The 20,441-nt window shown below is 41.4% G+C and overlaps 1 protein-coding gene across 3 annotated transcripts in view; it reads left to right on the forward strand.

Moving 5' to 3' along the window:
• Window positions 1–18,178, forward strand: part of cluha (clustered mitochondria (cluA/CLU1) homolog a) — a 72,762-nt gene extending 54,584 nt beyond the window's left edge. For all 3 annotated transcript variants that reach the window (XM_068008347.1, XM_068008349.1, XM_068008348.1), the window contains exons 21-26: window positions 5,226–5,351; window positions 6,229–6,350; window positions 6,507–6,600; window positions 10,783–10,917; window positions 15,420–15,493; window positions 16,454–18,178. In XM_068008347.1, coding sequence (XP_067864448.1) covers window positions 5,226–5,351; window positions 6,229–6,350; window positions 6,507–6,600; window positions 10,783–10,917; window positions 15,420–15,493; window positions 16,454–16,625 — 723 coding nt within the window. In that variant the 3' untranslated portion in view covers window positions 16,626–18,178. The remainder of the gene's footprint in view (window positions 1–5,225; window positions 5,352–6,228; window positions 6,351–6,506; window positions 6,601–10,782; window positions 10,918–15,419; window positions 15,494–16,453) is intronic.
• The last annotated feature ends 2,263 nt before the right edge of the window (window positions 18,179–20,441 follow it).

Below are 20,441 nucleotides of genomic sequence, written 5' to 3' on the forward strand. Positions count from 1 at the left end.
TTAAGAGATATGTGAATGCAGCAGCAATGCTTTCAGTAGTATAATCACACTCTTCTTACTGATGCAGCAGAGTTGAGAATGGGCATGCAATCAGTCCGTTAAATCTGTGCAACGCACCCATAAGTTTAATTGCATGATGTTAACCTATTGATTATTCAGCTTATGAATAGTCATAGAGGTCATGTTGCAGCTGTAGACGATGAGGCTACTGGTTTTTGTAGTTAAGTGGCAGATTTATTGACTTGGAGACTAGAGCAATTGCAAATCCCTTATACTGAAGTTTTGCATTATGCTAGTGATAGTGGAATGCCAGCATATCTAACCATAGAATTATACAGCACAGGCGGCAGCCATTCGGCCCATCATGTCTGTGTCAGCCCTTTGAAAGAGCTATCCAGTTAGCCCCACTACCTTGCTCTTTTTCTCATTGCCCTGCAAATATATCATACCAACGGGAAGACACTTGCACATGTATGGAGTAGAGAATGTTACCGTTAGAGAGACATTTCCATGGCATAGTCAACATTGCAGAAAAACTGCAAACTGGACATATACCCATTAGCTGTTCTTGTTATTCATATGTTAGTCCAGTTATGTGCATTTAAATGCAGAATCCTTTCATGATATAGATTTAAACATACAGTGCAGTTATCATCAAGGATGAGAAGTCACTACAAATAAAAAAAAAAAATCTCTGTGGCCCAGTAGCTCAGCCAGCCGAAAGTTTAACCCCCAATCTCCTCACACCCTCAAAGTTACCTGTCATTTGAATTCATGTAACTCCCATGGGGCAAAGTTCCTCAGTGTCAGCTGGACTTGAGATGGAGGCTCGTGGCTAAAGTGCTTGCAATGCATTGTACTGCACTACCCGTTCACTTAATGCACTGTACTGCACTACCCGTTCACTTAATGCACTGTACTGCACTACCCGTTCACTTAATGCATTGTACTGCACTACCCGTTCACTTAATGCACTGTACTGCACTACCCGTTCACTTAATGCACTGTACTGCACTACCCGTTCACTTAATGCACTGTACTGCACTACCCGTTCACTTAATGCATTGTACTGCACTACCCGTTCACTTAATGCACTGTACTGCACTACCCGTTCACTTAATGCACTGTACTGCACTACCCGTTCACTTAATGCACTGTACTGCACTACCCGTTCACTTAATGCATTGTACTGCACTACCCGTTCACTTAATGCACTGTACTGCACTACCCGTTCACTTAATGCACTGTACTGCACTACCCGTTCACTTAATGCACTGTACTGCACTACCCGTTCACTTAATGCACTGTACTGCACTACCCGTTCACTTAATGCACTGTACTGCACTACCCGTTCACTTAATGCACTGTACTGCACTACCCGTTCACTTAATGCACTGTACTGCACTACCCGTTCACTTAATGCACTGTACTGCACTACCCGTTCACTTAATGCACTGTACTGCACTACCCGTTCACTTAATGCACTGTACTGCACTACCCGTTCACTTAATGCACTGTACTGCACTACCCGTTCACTTAATGCACTGTACTGCACTACCCGTTCACTTAATGCACTGTACTGCACTACCCGTTCACTTAATGCACTGTACTGCACTACCCGTTCACTTAATGCACTGTACTGCACTACCCGTTCACTTAATGCACTGTACTGCACTACCCGTTCACTTAATGCACTGTACTGCACTACCCGTTCACTTAATGCACTGTACTGCACTACCCGTTCACTTAATGCACTGTACTGCACTACCCGTTCACTTAATGCACTGTACTGCACTACCCGTTCACTTAATGCACTGTACTGCACTACCCGTTCACTTAATGCACTGTACTGCACTACCCGTTCACTTAATGCACTGTACTGCACTACCCGTTCACTTAATGCACTGTACTGCACTACCCGTTCACTTAATGCACTGTACTGCACTACCCGTTCACTTAATGCACTGTACTGCACTACCCGTTCACTTAATGCACTGTACTGCACTACCCGTTCACTTAATGCACTGTACTGCACTACCCGTTCACTTAATGCACTGTACTGCACTACCCGTTCACTTAATGCACTGTACTGCACTACCCGTTCACTTAATGCACTGTACTGCACTACCCGTTCACTTAATGCACTGTACTGCACTACCCGTTCACTTAATGCACTGTACTGCACTACCCGTTCACTTAATGCACTGTACTGCACTACCCGTTCACTTAATGCACTGTACTGCACTACCCGTTCACTTAATGCACTGTACTGCACTACCCGTTCACTTAATGCACTGTACTGCACTACCCGTTCACTTAATGCACTGTACTGCACTACCCGTTCACTTAATGCACTGTACTGCACTACCCGTTCACTTAATGCACTGTACTGCACTACCCGTTCACTTAATGCACTGTACTGCACTACCCGTTCACTTAATGCACTGTACTGCACTACCCGTTCACTTAATGCACTGTACTGCACTACCCGTTCACTTAATGCACTGTACTGCACTACCCGTTCACTTAATGCACTGTACTGCACTACCCGTTCACTTAATGCACTGTACTGCACTACCCGTTCACTTAATGCACTGTACTGCACTACCCGTTCACTTAATGCACTGTACTGCACTACCCGTTCACTTAATGCACTGTACTGCACTACCCGTTCACTTAATGCACTGTACTGCACTACCCGTTCACTTAATGCACTGTACTGCACTACCCGTTCACTTAATGCACTGTACTGCACTACCCGTTCACTTAATGCACTGTACTGCACTACCCGTTCACTTAATGCACTGTACTGCACTACCCGTTCACTTAATGCACTGTACTGCACTACCCGTTCACTTAATGCACTGTACTGCACTACCCGTTCACTTAATGCACTGTACTGCACTACCCGTTCACTTAATGCACTGTACTGCACTACCCGTTCACTTAATGCACTGTACTGCACTACCCGTTCACTTAATGCACTGTACTGCACTACCCGTTCACTTAATGCACTGTACTGCACTACCCGTTCACTTAATGCACTGTACTGCACTACCCGTTCACTTAATGCACTGTACTGCACTACCCGTTCACTTAATGCACTGTACTGCACTACCCGTTCACTTAATGCACTGTACTGCACTACCCGTTCACTTAATGCACTGTACTGCACTACCCGTTCACTTAATGCACTGTACTGCACTACCCGTTCACTTAATGCACTGTACTGCACTACCCGTTCACTTAACGAAAAGCAATTCGAACAGGATTTTTAGACTGCCCTTTGTTGTGGAAATCACTACCATTTCCTTATCCAGCCAGACATTTAAAAAAAATCATGGAGTTATAGGTTTTATCACAAGAGGTATAGGATATAAAAGCCAAGAGGTAGTGATAAGCCTATATAATGCCTTAGAGCTCAGTTAGCATACTGTATGTAGTGTTGGACTCCATACTATAGGAAAAATATTGAGGCTTTAGAGCGGTACAATGCAGATTCACTAGGATGCTACCTGGTAGGAGGAAATACAAAAGACAAGAAGAGAAACCTGGAAAATACTATATTCTGACATGTAATGGACCCAAAATTCTCAATACGTTTCTTTTTTTTAAACTTTGCAATTTATATTTTCTAATGCAATATTTAATGTTTGTTTAAACTGCTGTTGACCATTTTCTGTTTCTTTAAAAAAAACAAAGCACCTTTTCTAAAATAATTTTTTTTTCATTGTTCATTTTCCCTGTGGAGCTGCTGTTTGTTTCAGTGTGGAGTAGATAGGAACATAGGAACAGGAGTAGGCCATTCAGCCCCTCGTGCCTGCTCTGCCATTCGATAAGATCATGGCTGATCTGTGATCTAGCTCCATATACCTGCCTTTGGCCCATATCCCCTAATACCTTTGGTTGCCAAAAAGCTATCTATCTCACATTTAAATTTAGCAATTGAGCTAGCATCAATTGCCGTTTGTGGAAGAGAGTTCCAAACCTCTACCAACCTTTGTGTGTAGAAATGTTTTCTAATCTTGCTCCTGAAAGGTCTGGCTCTAATTTTTAGACTGTGCCCCCTACTCCTAGAATCCCCAACCAACGGAAGTAGTTTCTCTCTATCCACCCTATCCGTTCCCCTCAATATCTTATAAATTTCGATCAGATCACCCCTTAACCTTCTAAACTCGAGAATACCACCCCAATTTGCGTAATCTCTCCTCTTAACTTAACCCTTGCAGTCTGGATATCATTCTAGTAAACCTACGCTGCACTCCCTCCAAGGCCAATATGTCCTTCCGAAGGTGCGGTGCCCAGAACTGCTCACAGTACTCCAGGTGCAGTCTAACCAGGGTTTTGTATAGCTGCAGCATAACTTCTGCCCCCTTGTACTCCAGTCCTCTAGATATAAAGGCCAGCATTCCATTAGCCTTATTGATTATTTTCTGCACCTGTTCATGACACTTCAATGATCGATGTACCTGAACCCCTAAGTCCCTTTGGATATCCACTGTTTTTAACTTTTTACCATTTAGAAAGTACCCTGTTCTATCCTTTTTTGATCCAAAGTGGATGACCTCACATTTGTCTACATTGAATTCCATTTGCCACAGTTTTGCCCATTCACCTAATCTATTGATATCGCTTTGTAATTTTGTGTTTTCATCTACACTGCTTACAATGCCACCAATCTTTGTGTTGTCGGCAAGCTTAGATATGAGACTTTCTATGCCTTCATCTAAGTCGTTAATAAATATTGTGAATAATTGAGGCCCCAAGACACATCCCTGCGGGACTCCACTATCACATCCTGCCAATGTGAATACTTAGGGTGACAATATTGTTGGCAGGTTTCGAAGTAAAACAGATCCCAGGTGGGGCACATTATTCATTGGCTGCCTATAAAATGTTGCCGTGATGGGATTTTACCGGCTTTAAAGGTGTTTTGCCACTCTGAATTGTTCCACCTGTGAACCTGTCACTTTTTTTCCCCTGTATTTGGAAAAAAAAGGAATGGAATTGCCTCCTGTGTTAAATAATGCAGCCTGTTTATAACTTAGGCCCTAAGCTCTGGAATTCCCTCCCTAAACCTCTCCGTCTCTCCACCTCTCTCTCCTCCTTTAAGACCATCCTTAAAACCTACCTTTTTGACTAAGCTTTTGGCCATCTGCTTATGTGGCTCAAAATGCTCAATTGTTGCAGTTTATCAAGCGTTTTTTTTCCCCCTTCCTTCACAGATGCACCTTGCACTGTACTGCTTTGCAAATGGTCAACTTTCAACAGCCTTAAAATTATTATATCGATCTCGCTACCTCCTGCTCTTGGCATATGGTGAGGATCATCCAGAAATGGCACTGTTGGATGTGAGTATCCGTGCAGCCTGGGGAACACGAGGAAGACTGGTGACTTGTAATTGAAGGACGTCTCACTAACAGAACGAAGGGCTTCCACTTGCAAGCCCAGAAATAGTATTTTAACTTTAATGTTGCTTTTCAAGTCACTTGTGCTCTAGGAGTGAGTTTCGAGGTTCTTGAATGGATCAGGAGATCTGGGTGCTTGTCATTTCAAAAAGTATTGCAGTGGGTTTTTTGTTAAATATTAGCTGTGGGTTTAACCTGCTGTTTCCCCATTCTTACTAAGTAGTAACGTAATGATACATCTTTGTTTTATAGAAGCTCTATCCTTGCTTCCACGTTTTTTATTCTCGGGCCGCGGATGATTTAAAAACAGCTGTTTTTATTGCCCATCTCTAGAGAATGTGGTGGAGCCGCCTTTGGAAATAATTGCTCCAAGGGCGTTAAGAGTCAACCACCTAGTGTGGACTGGTGTCGCACGTAGGTTGGGTAAGGGTGGCAGGTACCGTTCCTTGAAGGATATCAGTGAACCAGCTTTTCTGGTGCTAACCCACAAATTACCAGATTTATTGAATTCAGTTTCATAACAAACCATGGTGGCATTTGAACTCACGACTTCTGTGTTACTAGTCCAGTACCATAACCGTTACATTACTGTACCACATCCCATTCTTTTTCTCTGCAAGATATTAATAAGGCCTCGAGGCTAACCTTTTAGTTCTTCTGCTCAGGGATGCGACACTGCAGACCAATGGAAAGGACACTTTTTTTTTCCCCCTGCAATTTAAAACAGTCGTGAAATAAATTAATCCCTTTTGCAATTTATTCTAACCTACAGCCATGCAAGTAATGTACTCAGGGAGTGTTTTTTTTGCTTTCATTACAGAGTAATATTGGCCTTGTATTACATGGTGTTATGGAGTATGACCTTGCCCTGAGGTTCCTGGAGAATGCTCTGGCAATCAATGGAAAATACCATGGAGCGAAATCCCTAAAAGTTGCCCTGAGGTAATAAAAGTTACTGTCGAATATATTTTTTAATAATTGAAAGTTTTTTTTCTTCCAATTTATTTTGAAAATCACTTTGGGATTTAAAAAATATTATTTTAAGAATGAAATTCTGTATTCTTCTTTCTCTTCTTTTCCCTCCCCCCTGCTCATCAGTCACCATCTGGTAGCTCGTGTCTATGAGAGCAAAGCGGAGTTTCGATCAGCCCTACAGCAAGAGAAAGATGGTTATACCATCTACAAAAACCAGGTCAGTCTTGCACGTTCAGCGTGAGCTACACATCTCATTTGCGCCTTGTCACATCGTCTCGCTTGGTGTTAATTACACCATCTGCACGCAGTCTCTGTTCAGTGTATTTCAGACTGTTGGGGTGTTCTACAGCATTACTTTAAGATCGTGTTATATTCATGGATCTGATTTTTATTTTTAAATTAATTTCTCCAGCTATTTGGATTTCCCTTTCACATGTTCGGTTAACTTGCTCCCAGGTTTGTCCCAGTGTTATTCTCTAACCCATCCCCAAAGAAGCTGGCTGAGAGCGGCCCATTATGACAGGCTGTTTTGTATATATACTGCTTTTACCTTATAAATCGGTTCTTTGCTAATGGCCTGTGTGCTGCTCCCTAGTGTTGTATATTGCCACCCGAACCCTGTAGTTCTATTGGAGGCCGATATTTAGATAATGGGGACATTTTGAGGGCTCAGCAGCCCTGAGGACACTGCAGCATTTAAGGCTGAGGCAGTTCAGTGTGTCGACCTGCTTGTGTCACAATATACTGAACTGGCTCAGCGTGTTTAGCAGGCTGGAAGAGGTGGTTAATGCAGTTGCAAAATGACAGGCCCACAAAACTTGTGTCTGTTGATATCTGTTCCTGATTGGGTTGATTGTTAATGTGCATTCCACCTATAAGTCAGTGGCACTCCCATGAAGATGAAAGCTTTTTATTTTTTTTTATTCTGCCTGAAGTGCTGCTGTGAGGAATCACAACGCAGAATGTTGTTCCTCTACTCCACAATGCACTCTGTTGAGAGTACCAGTGCGTTGCTGAATCACTGTACCAGCATTGTCACAGTGTTCTGTTTGATAACGCTGCTGTGAAGTGCCTTGGCACGTTTTCCTACGTTAAAAGATACTACATAAATGCAAGTTGTTACTAGACATATCTGAAGTATTGGTACCAATATGCTAAAGAAAAATTTGCACTTAAACCAATGTGTTTCAATGTTGTGTAATATGTTTCTTTTTGTGAATTCATTGTCTCAAATTGTTCCCATCACTATCATCAGCAGTGAAACCTATAACCATCAGCACTATACCCTGCTGTTGTGCAGCTCAAAATATTCACACCAGACACAACCCAACAAGCATTTCACACACCCACCATAACACTTCACTGAAGATCTTATTTGCTTTTTATTCCAAAAGGGATCTTTATCTATTTTTGCTGTAAATGTTTTTTTTTTCCTTTTGCTTTTAATGCCCCCTTTTTTGTTAGGGTTGAGTTCAGCCAAAGTGGGGCCTCAAGTGGTTTCCTGAATTTTTGATGATCTGCCTGTCCCGTCATCATTCATTTAATCACTGTCCGGCATCTAATCATTTCAGAAATGCCTTCGGTGTCGGTGCTTTCCGCATCATCTTATACAAAGCAACTCTCCCATGTTCAGTGCCATCTAGACTCTCCATATTAAGTGGGCATGTCGAAAAAATTGACACGCTTTTAAACGGAATAAAATTGGATACAAACAGTAGAACAAAGAAGTGAGGAAGTGGTTTATAGAAATGTTGCAAAGTCAGTGTGAAGGGAATAAAAGGATTAACTCGCTGTCTGTTCACATTTAATGTATTCATGGAACTAATTAGATGTGAAACGGTTTGGATGTATTTGCATATGAAATGCAGGTTAGCTGAGGTGCAGTAATTGTATGACCAATTTTTTTGATGGGATGAAATATTATGAATTGTTCAAAAGGGTGTGGCACTTTGGAATTGTGAGCTAAGCAGTTTAAAATATGGAGTTGTTTGATAAATGGATTTGTTGTAACCTCCTTTAATGAACCATTCCTACCCGAGTTTTATGAAACCAGTCAGAAAAATGTAGTAATAAGAGCGTTCCTCAGCTTTGAGAAGGACCAAGGATTTGAAAACGTGTACATTCCTTATCAAAATTAATTATCTCCTAATGACTTAATCTGCTGCTATCAGCGTGTCTTCCAAACAAAAAGATACCTAATCTGCAATCTAAGTAGTGTGGCGAGCAGCAGCATGTGAGGCACAGTGTCATGAAAGCTGCCATTCCTCCCACACACTACTCTAAGTGGAAAACCCTCTATTTCCGAAACTGTAAAAACTGCAGATGTAGCTGTAATTGTGATTTCAGTGGAATTTATGGAGAGGTGTTTCCTTTTTTAGCAGTAGTTTTGAATATAGGTGCAACTAATCTTGAGTGTCTACCTAAGCGCACTCAAACCAATCGCAAGTCATGAAAGTGTTGTCGCCGCCTGCTAGCTACTCGTGGGGTAAGTTTGTAGTTCAACCTGAGGGAGAATCACTCCTGGCATGTCTGTCATCCCAGCTGAAGGGGGCTGTGTGAAGCTGGAGAGCCCTTCAGAGGTTAAAATAAAAATAGTAAGTGGGAATGAACGAAGAAGAGTAATAAATGGGGTAGGGGTGGAATACCTTGAGTAGTTGGTCGCCTGACTGCTCGAACTCGCTGGACTGCTCAAACTCGCTTGACGAAGCTCTGTTTGTGCTTGTCTGGACTGTTGGATGCAATACCAAGGGGCATTGAGAGTCTACATCTCGAGTAGAAAGTCAAGAGAAAGCGATCACCTGCAGCTTGGCTGAATCATGCCTCTTGCCAGGTGGTGGTGGGGCTGCAGTATAGTGTGGAGATGAGTCAAACACAATGACTACACCTTGGTGTGAGCAAGATGGTAAATGGCTTGTTGATGCCAAGTGCTAAAACAGCAAGCTTTTGTCAGTTTTCTACCCTAGAGGTGGGGTGTTTCCACCTCTTTGGGTGGTTGATTGTTCATCTTGCTGACTGGCTCAGTGTCTTGATTTTCATGATCCTCAGAGCAGCACTATTCAGAGAAGCTATTGGAAAGTCCTCTGTCTCATACAATGATCCCTTTGCTAAAGGAGGACGTAAACAGCTAAGACTCAAAAAGGGACGTATTGGGCTCCCCCTAATGGCCGAGTGGGTTAATGCACAGTATGTTGTTGAACCATACAAACCAGGGAGGACCCATGGTTGTGTATCTCAACAACAACAACAACTACTTGCATTTATATAGCGCCTTTAACGTAGTAAAGCATCTCAAGGCGCTTCACAGGAGCAAAATTTGACACCGAGCCACGTAAGGAAATATTAGGACAGGCTGGTCCAAGAGGTAGGTTTTAAGGAGCATCTTAAAGGGGGAGAGAGGGGTAGGGAACATTTGTGTTGAGCTAGTTGATCACAGCCAGTGGAGGTGCTACAATCGGTCTTGATGTCCCTGAGCTTAGGAGCTGAGAAGTCAGCCAGGATTTCTGTTACCGTTTGCTATCTGGAGAAGTGCATTTATGGACTGTTTAGAAGTGGAATAAAATTGGATACAAACAGTAGGGTGAAGAAGTTTCCAGGCTCGTACGTGAGGAAGAATCACTTGGGGGTGATGCCAATGTCTGTGGACCATTGCCTTAGCGTGAGTGACTGCCTTCAGGAGAGGGGTGGGGAACAGGAAACTATTTGAGGTGTGTATAATATAATTTGCTCAAAACAATATCTTTTTTAAAAAAAAAGCCTTGTTTCAATGTGCTGTTGAAACATTTGCACAAGGCTGACATTTGAAGTAATTTGTTTGATCTGCATTCCACATGGAGTATTTCTTTTAAATAAATGGCATTTATTTTTCGTCTTGCCTGATGCTTAGAGGTTCACTTTAATTATCACGTATATGACCAGGGTGATGTGGAAACTGAGAGACGGGATTATTTTCACCGCCAACTCATCACCTCAGTTAATTCTTCTGTTTAAATTGAGGTGAAACCAGGGAGAATGCTAATTTCTTTTTGTTTCCAGTGTAATATGTTGAGAATTTGCATAGATCTATGTTCACGTAAATCAACTATAGTTTTTTTTAAAACAGCATCAGATTCAACCAACAAAATTCTCTCACTGTTCTTCAGGGCTTCCCGTGTGCACGTGTGTTTTATATCTGATTGTAAATTGCCTTTGTTCCCTATCCTAGTATTCTCCTTAAAGCCAAACACTGATTGCTGAGGTAACAGGCTGATGACTTGGTCCCAGACCGCACTTAATCTGTCTGCTGTGCTTTGTTTTTAATTCTCTACACTAAACAATATGGATTGGATTACAGTAATATAATCAGTTGAAATCATGTAAACGTCCTTTCTTATTCCCTTTCCCTTTCCTTCTCCCTCCATAGCTGGGTGAGAATCATGAAAAGACCAAAGAAAGCTCAGAGTATTTGAAGTACCTAACGCAACAAGCTGTAGCCCTCCAGCGTACCATGAATGAAATTTACAAGAATGGATCCAATGCCAGTATTCTCCCACTCAAGGTAGGTCAGGCACCATCAATAAAATGGACTTACTGAGGGGGTTTATTGCTATGAACTGACATATTTGTGATTCTCTATGCATAATAAGGCAAGTACATTTTTATCATCCATGTGTTTGACATCACATTAATTGGGAGAATTGGTAATGCATGTGATCATTGTGTTTTGGGCCTTCCATCTGGGGTGGGAATTTGTGGCCTATATCATTCACTGCTGCTCGAGTATGTTGTTGTACATTAGAGCAGCATCAACAAGCAGAGTTTGATTGGTTGGTTGGACTTGGGGGGTCCTTCCTGCATCTCCTTGACACGGAATTTCTGATCTTCATTATACTGTTGAGGGACGAGAAGGGCGTTTAAAGTCGAGGAAATGAGAGAGGAGAGATGCGAGGTGCCGACTAGGGCCCAGCCTCCTTTACACAAGATATCAATGGCTGAGGAAGGTCTTTTCGCCCATCCTAGCTCATCCATCAAGAAAGAGTGTATAGTGCACCCAATTGGCATCCACTTGACTTGACTCCTAAATTATTGTAGGATTTTTGCCTCTTCTAATCCTCCCAGAAATCCATATCATTCATGTTAATCAACGTTTGTGTGAAGAAATTCCTACATCAATCCTAAATTTATCTTTTCCCAATTTGACCCTTGACTTCCCCCCCACCCCCACCCCCACCATCTGCCCATCCTGTTGTCACAATTTAGCCTAAAGTGTTCCAGACTTAAGTCCATAATGTTTACTGTTTTTAAAATGTATATCTATCTATGGGGTCCCTCTATTAGTTTCCTCCTTTCAAGGCCGAATAACCCAAGTTTTCTCATTTTTCCCTCATACATAAGAACATAAGAAATAGGAGCAGGACTTGGCCATATGGCTCCTGGAGCTTGCTCCACCATTCAGTAAGATCATGGCTGATCTTCAACCTCAACTCCAGATTCCCTTAGAGTCCAAAAATCTATCGCTCTCAGCCTTGAATACACTCAACGACTGAGCATCCACAGCCCTCTAGGGTAGAGAATTCCAAAGATTCACAACCCTCTGAGTGAAGAAATTCCTCCTCCGTCCTAAATGTCAACACCCTTATCCTGAGACTATGCCCCCCCCAGTTATAGACCCTCCAGCCAGGGGAAACAGCCTGTCATTATCTATGCTGTCAAGCCCTCTAAGAATTTTATACGTTTCAATGAGATCACCTCTCATTCTTCTAAACACCAGAGTATAGGCCCATTCTACTCAATCTCTCCTCATAGGACAACCTTCTCATTCCAGGAAACAATCTAGTGAACCTTTGTTGCACCATCTCAGTCCTCTGATGCTCATGGCTCTTTGCACCATCTCCAGGGACTTGAATGACTTCCTTTGTCTCAGTGACCAACACTGCTCAAGATGGTCTGACTGGAGCACCGTATTGTTTTATCATGACATCCTTTGACTTGTACTCGACTGTTTTGGCTACATAGTTCAGCATGACTGCTCTTCATATTAGTTGCTGAATCTACTAATACCACCAGATCTCTTTCAATTTCACTCTTGGCTATTTCAATACCATTTGTACATTTTATTCTTCCTATATGTAATATTTTATTGCTGCATTAAATGTATCTACCAATGGTTCACCCATTTACATATTTTATCAAAATCCATTTGTAGTTCTTGGGGAGATTCTCCCCCAGTCTGTGAATTTGCATTAATCTTCGGGACACTTCCTTCAGTCAACCCCCACCCCCCATCCCAAATTCATTCCCCTAACAAATGTCTTTCAAACAATTTCTTGTCCATTTCTGGGTTTTACTTTATATTCCCAAAGTTTTAAGCTTAAATAGCAGTTTTGTTTTTACTGAGAACGTTGCCCAAGGCTTTCTGTAAGTCTAGGTTACACCATGTAGGAAAGCTCATCGCGGCCCACTTGGAATATCGCCTCCTCAAAATTAAGGAGGTTGGTCAGGTGTGATCTTCCCGATCTTGAGCTGTTTGTACTGATGTTTTTAGTAGGTCATTATCATAACTGGAGGCAATGCTCAAGTTTACACCTGACGACTGATTCCAGTATTTTGTTGATCTTAGATTAACTGTTCTGTAGTTGCCAGAATCCGTGTTGTCACCTTTTCTGAAAATGGATGCCTTTTATGATCTTATTTCTAATCTAGCAGACCCTCGCCATCACGAATGCCAGTCGTTTGCGGTGATTGAAGTACTTCACAATTCTCATTCTTTGCATTAGTATCCAGAGGACAAATATCATCTATTTCTGGAGAACTGTTTTTGTTTCAAGCCCTTTTTAGCCTTATCGGTGACCTCCACCTCATTGATGTCTGTGCTGTTAATCCTACTTGGATTATGTCTGATTATAGATGGAGTTTTATTAGCAACTTCCCTAGTGAATTCTCGGAGGAGGTAACAGTTAAACAGAACTAATTATATGTTCATCCACCAGCAGAGAGAGTGAAAGCAAAAAAAAAAACCTGGGCTTGGGAACAGTTCTGACTGCCTACTCTCCCTCTCCCAAGAATGTGGTGTGTTGCACAAGGAGACCCTGCAGCAGGGTGAGGAGGTGGCAATGCATACCCATGCTCCTCACTCTCAAATAAAAACAGTAAACCTATAATAAATATGTAAACTAAAAGTCATTTCTTAGGCACTAACTACTGTTTTAAAAAATAATTGAATGTTGTTTTGAGAGGAGCCTGGTTTATGTTTCATTTAATTTACCATAGAATAGGATTTTTGCTGGTGGTAATGAAATTTCCACACTTTTTTTAGTAAACAATTTTTAGCTTTAAAAATATTCCCTTTTCTCAAGGTGCTGACTTGTACTAGAATACAGTTCCACAGGTACTGGGAACTATCATGTACCTCACCCAAGCAGCCATTCATGTGTCAGGTTAGATGGGAGGTCTCAGTCGGCTATTTGACTGTGGGGGCGTTACAGCTGACACTGAACCTGTCCTTTCCTGATGCACTTTCCAGCTGGAGTCATTGGATAGCAATCGAGTGGAAACCTATCTCTTTTCCTCCTCCTTCCCTTTCTCCTCTTTTTCCACCCCCCTCCCCCAGCCCAAAAATATTGAGGCTAATTCTAGTGTACCAATCACCACTGTGGCTGAGATCAGCTAATTCAGTATACAGCCAGGGATGGAAACTTAGGCCTTCCTAAGCTGTTTGACTCCATTTCAGCCACTTAGCAACGGAGCTATCTGGGGAGAGGTTGCCTTGAAAGCTTTCAGTTTGGAACCCTCCACTGGGGGTAAAACGCATTATCTTTCTAGTTATTACTGGAGACTTGCCTTGGGGCAGTGTTCTGTTCGCTGTCACGATGCAGTTGTTAAGCGTTCAGTTTGTGCGTTCTTCATCAACAGCACAGGGTGTTCAGGCCACGACTGCCCACCACAAAGCCTTCCAGCAGTTCAGAGAAGGCCCCAAAAAATGTTCTGTTCCCAACTCTTAAAACTCCTCAGTCTTATGAACAAAAATAAAAAAAATGTTTGTCAAGCTTTCCGTATGAAATTGAATTAGAAAGAAAAGGCTGCATGGAACTGAGCACAAGGAAGTTTATGTTCTACATTCACATGATGGCTAAAAGCTAATCAACATGGACCACGAGAGTGGAGCTTGACATTTGATTCCCTTGATAGGATTACTGTCTTCCTTGTAGACACTCGAGCTAGCATGAAAAAGTCTCTGAAGCCTAACTGACAGATAAACAGTTGTGAAGAGAACAGGAGTAAAATTCTGTGGCATTCATTGATCTAGTGTGGAGAATGTTTTCATAAATTAGCCTTTGAAACATTCTCGGGGTTCTTGGCCAGTCTTTCATAAATGTGCTTTTATTTTCCATTGTTTTTATAATTTTATAAACAGGGCCTGTTTAGTGATCCATATTTAAAGCATGTCCCTCTTCTGCTGCCCCGAGTCATTTGACAGGCATTTTGTAAGTAAAGACCTGCCAAAATGTGCTGGCTCAATTTGAATCTGTATTCGTTTAATTTTAAAGCCATGAAAGATCATAAAATCTTATTAACTGGGTTAATTGTTTTAGGATGTTAATGTCTGGTAGTCAAGGTGGGACAATTCAAAAGCACACTAAGAAAAGCTTGCTTTTAATATTAGCTGGGCTTGTTCCCCCTATTTATGCCACACTCGACTGCATCTCTCTGACTGAGGGGTTTGGCTGCTAGAAGTTACAATATTTTTTCCTCCCCTTTCTATGATTACCAGACACAGCCGAGGTCAGAGATTAACAATTTGTCACCTGGGGAAACCCAGGTGTGATTGCCAGAAATTTGGCTCCCTGCTATGTTGCCTTGTATTGGGATATTTTGTATTCTTCCAGAGAGTAGCACTCAAACTTGGTCCCCCAGCAGAAATTGGGTAGGATGTCTGTAGTCTAATAGATTGTGCATTTGCTCAAAATCGTGCCTGGAAAAAAAAAATGCAGCCTAATTTAATTGTTGAAGTTGTATGAGAGGACATTTTAATGGTGTACAAAATCTTCTTGTTTTCAACAGTTCACAGCTCCTACCATGGCCAGTGTTTTAGAGCAGCTCAATGTTATAAATGGGATCCTCTTCATTCCCCTCAGGTAAGGAACTAACCTTTGTATTTTTCCCTCTTTTCACAAGTCACACTAAACTAAAACTGGAGTGTTTCCCCCTACCCCCATTTTTAAAGTAATTTTGTACCACATTTTGACAATGGAAATGCAATGTATTGAAGTGGGACACCAGTAAAACGACCCTGGTCGTCTTCCTAGTGTACACTCAGCCTGAACCCTACAGGTGATTTGGCACTACTTCCGAGTACCAACAGCAGATGAAGTAATAAACGTTGTTAGGTCTCGTCAATACCTCCATCTTAAGTGCTAAGCAATTTCATTGTTTAGTGTAATAAATTCTTTTAAGTATATTGGAAAATCTCACCACTACTTATTCTTTCTCTCTTTTCTGGGCCACAAAAAAACCACCAGGAGGGCAATACTGCACTAAACAGAACCTCAAGATGCACGAGAGCAGCCTGAGGATTTATTTATTTTCCTGGCCAACTTTCTCCTCGCCTCCTGAAAATGTTGTACCTCGGCAGTTGGCAGGCTATTTTATCATGAGGTGCATCACAGCCAAGCCCAATCCTGTCCTTGCCCGATATCGCACGCGCTCCTTTCAAACGGGTGGCAGCCCAAAGCAATCTGGAGGGAGAGTTCTGATTGCGATTCCCCTCGCTAACCGAGGGCTAATTGTAGCGACCCAACTGCTGCATCCGCTTGGATCGGTTAACGTGGTGATTGTCAGAACACGCTGACGGTTAGCTTGTATGTATAACTTCTCCCTTTCTCCCCACAATTGCATAGCGCCATGCGACTAGCTCGAAGGGAATGGAAAGCTTCACAGCAGCGCAGAAGGAAGCTGAAGGTTGGGTTTGAGCCCAAACAGCTTCCAGATGTGTAGATATTACTGATGAGCGCGAGGTGAAATGTTGTGCTCCTCGCCTCGTGCCCACACCTCAAAAGATGCTGCTTGCAAATGTTTCACCCGTTTCATTTTAACAGCCAAAAAGACCTGGAGAATCTGAAAGCTGAGGTCCAACGTCGTCAGCAGCTGCAAGAAATAGTGAAGAGCGGGGACCAAGAGGAAACCACAGATGAAAAAGTGACTGAAACAGATCACACGGAGAAGAGCCAACCAATTGCCGAACCGTCCATAGAACAGGCTTCAGCATAAAGGCCGGTTATTTCGGAACCTTCCAGGAACTGATGCCTGCTTAAACCTCAACATGTGTTGCAGGCTGTAGGAGACTTGTTGCAATAAACTTTCTCTCGCACGCACACAAAAAATGCACTGGTACATAGAAATGTGTTGCATTTAGCGTTTTAAAAAAAAAAAAAAATCCTGCCGATTGTAGATCTGAATAATATCAAAGCCTTAGCAGTGGCATCAACTGCACAATTTTTTTTTAAAAAAAACTATATTTAAAAAAAAAACTAGGTGTTTGACAACAATGACTTGTAAAGTTATACAACTCAGCTTGTACAGTCAATTAATAAAAACAACTGTTTGTAAAGTATACGTGTAATAGTCTAAAGAAACTGTACATATAACAAATTCCAAATGAATGAATCTTGAAATACTTAAAAATACTCAGGTCATTATATGCTGTATAAGGGCACCAACCGGAAAAAAAATTTCAGACTTTGATATTCAGAACCAATTTTTTTTTCAATTTTGAAACTAATCATGATTACAGCTACTTGCCCTAATCAACACACAGTAAACTTAGCCATAAGTTGGTGGTCACTATTCAAGTGGCGAAACCTTTACGCAATTGTGAAAATTCTCCTCACTTGAATTTTCGTGTTGGTTTTCAGTTCGATCCAATTTAAAAGCTGGCAACTTTTACATCCTGAAACCTGTCAGAAATATTTGGAATTTGTGTGTTTGACGTTGGTAACTGGATTGTTTTTTCTTAACTGTTGCCTTCTTCCCAGCTCTGGCTATGCTCCCTTTTGAAATTGGAAGTGTCTTCAAAACAGCGATGAATAAGTAGAGGCAATGTGTACTTTGATTTTTGTACAGCGCTGTGACACGTTTCAGAACTACGAGTCTGAGGGACAGTGGGATTTTTAGTGCATTTAAAGTATGTGTGATGAAGCCACTTGTATCAAAAGTGCTGACATTGCACAGTGCACTCACAGGGGAAACCTTTTTTTTCCGGTGGATGACTGTGACCAAGAGAGACGATGAATGCCATTTTTAAAAATTAATATCCCTGTAAGCTGTGTATGTATGTTGTGGTACTGACGAGATAAAAAGATACATTTATGAAAAGAAATGAGTGCTATATAGTATATTCTCAAATCGTATAATCGTATTTCATGTGACGTGATAATGAAATCATTACACAGTAACTTCCTCCCATTAAGGATGTGTAATAAATGTTGGAGTAAGTTAATTTTCTTTTTATCTGGGTGTCCACAGTGATTGTCGATAAGTTGCTTCCAGAGCTACAGTGTGGGTGTATCTGATTAATGCAAAATCATCTTAATTGCTGCACTGTCCCCCTCTGAATGTTAACATTATGCTAATAGCTTTCAGATTTTATCTCGCACATTTGTGTTGCCTGGAAGTGGGGGGAGGGGTGTGAGTGTGTGGCAATTGTGTGTTGGGAGAGGAGGGAAGCAAGAGAAGGTGAGGCGGTGTCTTCAATGCAAAGCGACTTGTTCTTAAATTATTTGAATTTACTACCAAGTGTTCAATAAAAGACGAACAAGAACATACTTGTTTTTGTACCTCCAAGAAGTTTTTTTCATATTTAGATTGGTTCCATTACAATCAGCAATAAAGGGGAAAAATAGAATTCAGCGTTCTTGCAAATGTTAATGTGTTTTTTAAAATTATTTTTTAAACACAAATTGTGGTATTCATTTTGTTTGTAGCGACGTAAAACTTGCCAACCTAAATTTTAATGCTTGTTAATTCCTTTTTTATTTTGAACACGTTCTGGTTCACAGTAGGAAGCAAAAGAATATATGCTAATGCAAATAAATCCAAAATAATGTCCTGTTTAACAGATCTTTAATCTCCTTTCTTCATTTTAGATTTATATTTGGAAGTGATTCCACAAGAGTGTATAATATGTTCCCCTGACAACTCTTCCTTCTCGCTCCTCCCCCTTTCCATTCCTTGCCTTCTCAGCAGTCGAATAGCCTGTTGAGAAGTTGATGCATGAATAACGGCTGCTTAACTGAGGGCGACCGGTGCTTGTGAAACCATTTCCCAACAAGGCGTCCGTGCCTTCAGAAGGGATGGAGACAAGATTGGGAAGGAAGAGGAAGGGGAAGCATAATAAAACCACTTCAATGGCCTTTGTGTCATGTGGCATTCCACAGCCAACAGAGGGGATAGTTGATCTGTATTCTGGCCTCTCAGTGCTTCTCCTCAGTAAAAAGCCCCTTGAAAGTGTCCATGTGGTGAATTCCTTTTTTTTTCCCCTTCCCATCAATGTATTTCTCCAGGAAAATGCTCAGGTTTTACATGGTTTGCCTGGCTGGGACTGAAGAATGGCAGGTGCCAAAACATGGTCCAGCTACTCCATTTGCCTCACTTGCCATTTTAGTGATGTATAATTAATTTTTTTAAGATTTAAAAATACAAGAAGCTGGGTGCTGCATTTTTTTTAATGCATCGCTGAGCATTTCCTTTGGGGATTTACTTAGTGTCTTTCTTTACCCCTGCCATTTGTTTCATAACTGATTTGTAAAAGGGCAACACTGAGGACCAGTGTAGTTTTACAATCCTTTGTTCACTTAGACCCTTGAATATTCCAACCTGCTTTGTGGGACCTGGGTGGAGAAGCTCAGCCCCACTGGTTCTACATCGTGCTCTGAGATGAGGTAAAATAAACACTGATGCTTCAGCCATCAAGTTTATAAACTCTTCCATCCCACTCCACCATCTGAGAATCCACCCAATTATTTTTTGGTCATCCTTTTTATGTTCCAGTTTGGGATTTTCCCAACAATTTTTTTTATATATGATAAGCTTGATGACTGTTTCTATAAGCAGACCGAGTGTCTCGTGAACTGAAACCTGTGCCTTTTATTCTGTCATCTTTAGATTAGCCTAGCCCAGGTCTCGCAATTAACCTCAATTAAGGCAGATTGCTTACATGAGTTGAATAACTTAGGTTAACCACCATGTCTCCTGTCAATTTAGATGGTGAAAAATCACCCTGCAGCACAAGCTGAACTATTGTCCAGATTTAATTACAATTTAAAAATAACAGAATCAAAGAGAAAGGTAAGATGATATACAGCACAATCAGTAATTCACATATGTACAACCGAGTTGACTGCTTAAAAAAGTCCGTTAATTTTTCCATTGCCTTACTTGGAAACTATACAGGCCCTGGTATGTAATCAGTAGCTCTACCGTTTCTTGCTATGGGTTATGGCAAAGATGAACAGTATCCTGACACAAAGTATAAGGTTAAATTAGGGCGTTTTTCCTTTTTGAAGTTCAAACAATCACCTTGAAGTAATCGGGCCAAAAAAGTGTGTCAGCAGTCTTCATGCCTTGATGGTGTGCAATGGCTTGTAACTATTGGCTTCTTCATACCAGCCTGTTTATTTTCCACATGTGCCAATTGGAAATTACATTTTTGTCTGAAAAGTGCTGCATCTATTAACACTTTAACCAAGCTTTCCTCTCTTTCTCCTCCACCCTCCTCAAGCAAAAGGATCTTTTATCAGGTAATGAACCCTGTTTGGTTAAGACACATGGAGTGGTTCTGGCCCACCATTTTGTACTTAGTGTAAAGAGCAGCCTCCATTATTAAATCCTAGCTATTTGAGCTACACAAAATGAAAGACAAATTTCTCAACTCTTTATCTCATATTGCACCAGTGTGGCAGTTCTATTTTTGTACTTAAGCCATCTTTTGTGGCTGAGTTTTCAACCTGTGGCGAAGGCCCATAACCACAAAACTAACCAGCTAAAAGCTTGGGGTGAAATTGCTCCCAAAAACTTCACTACTGATTC

Source organism: Heptranchias perlo, chromosome 28 (genome assembly GCF_035084215.1).
Source record: "Heptranchias perlo isolate sHepPer1 chromosome 28, sHepPer1.hap1, whole genome shotgun sequence".
NCBI lineage: Eukaryota > Metazoa > Chordata > Chondrichthyes > Hexanchiformes > Hexanchidae > Heptranchias > Heptranchias perlo.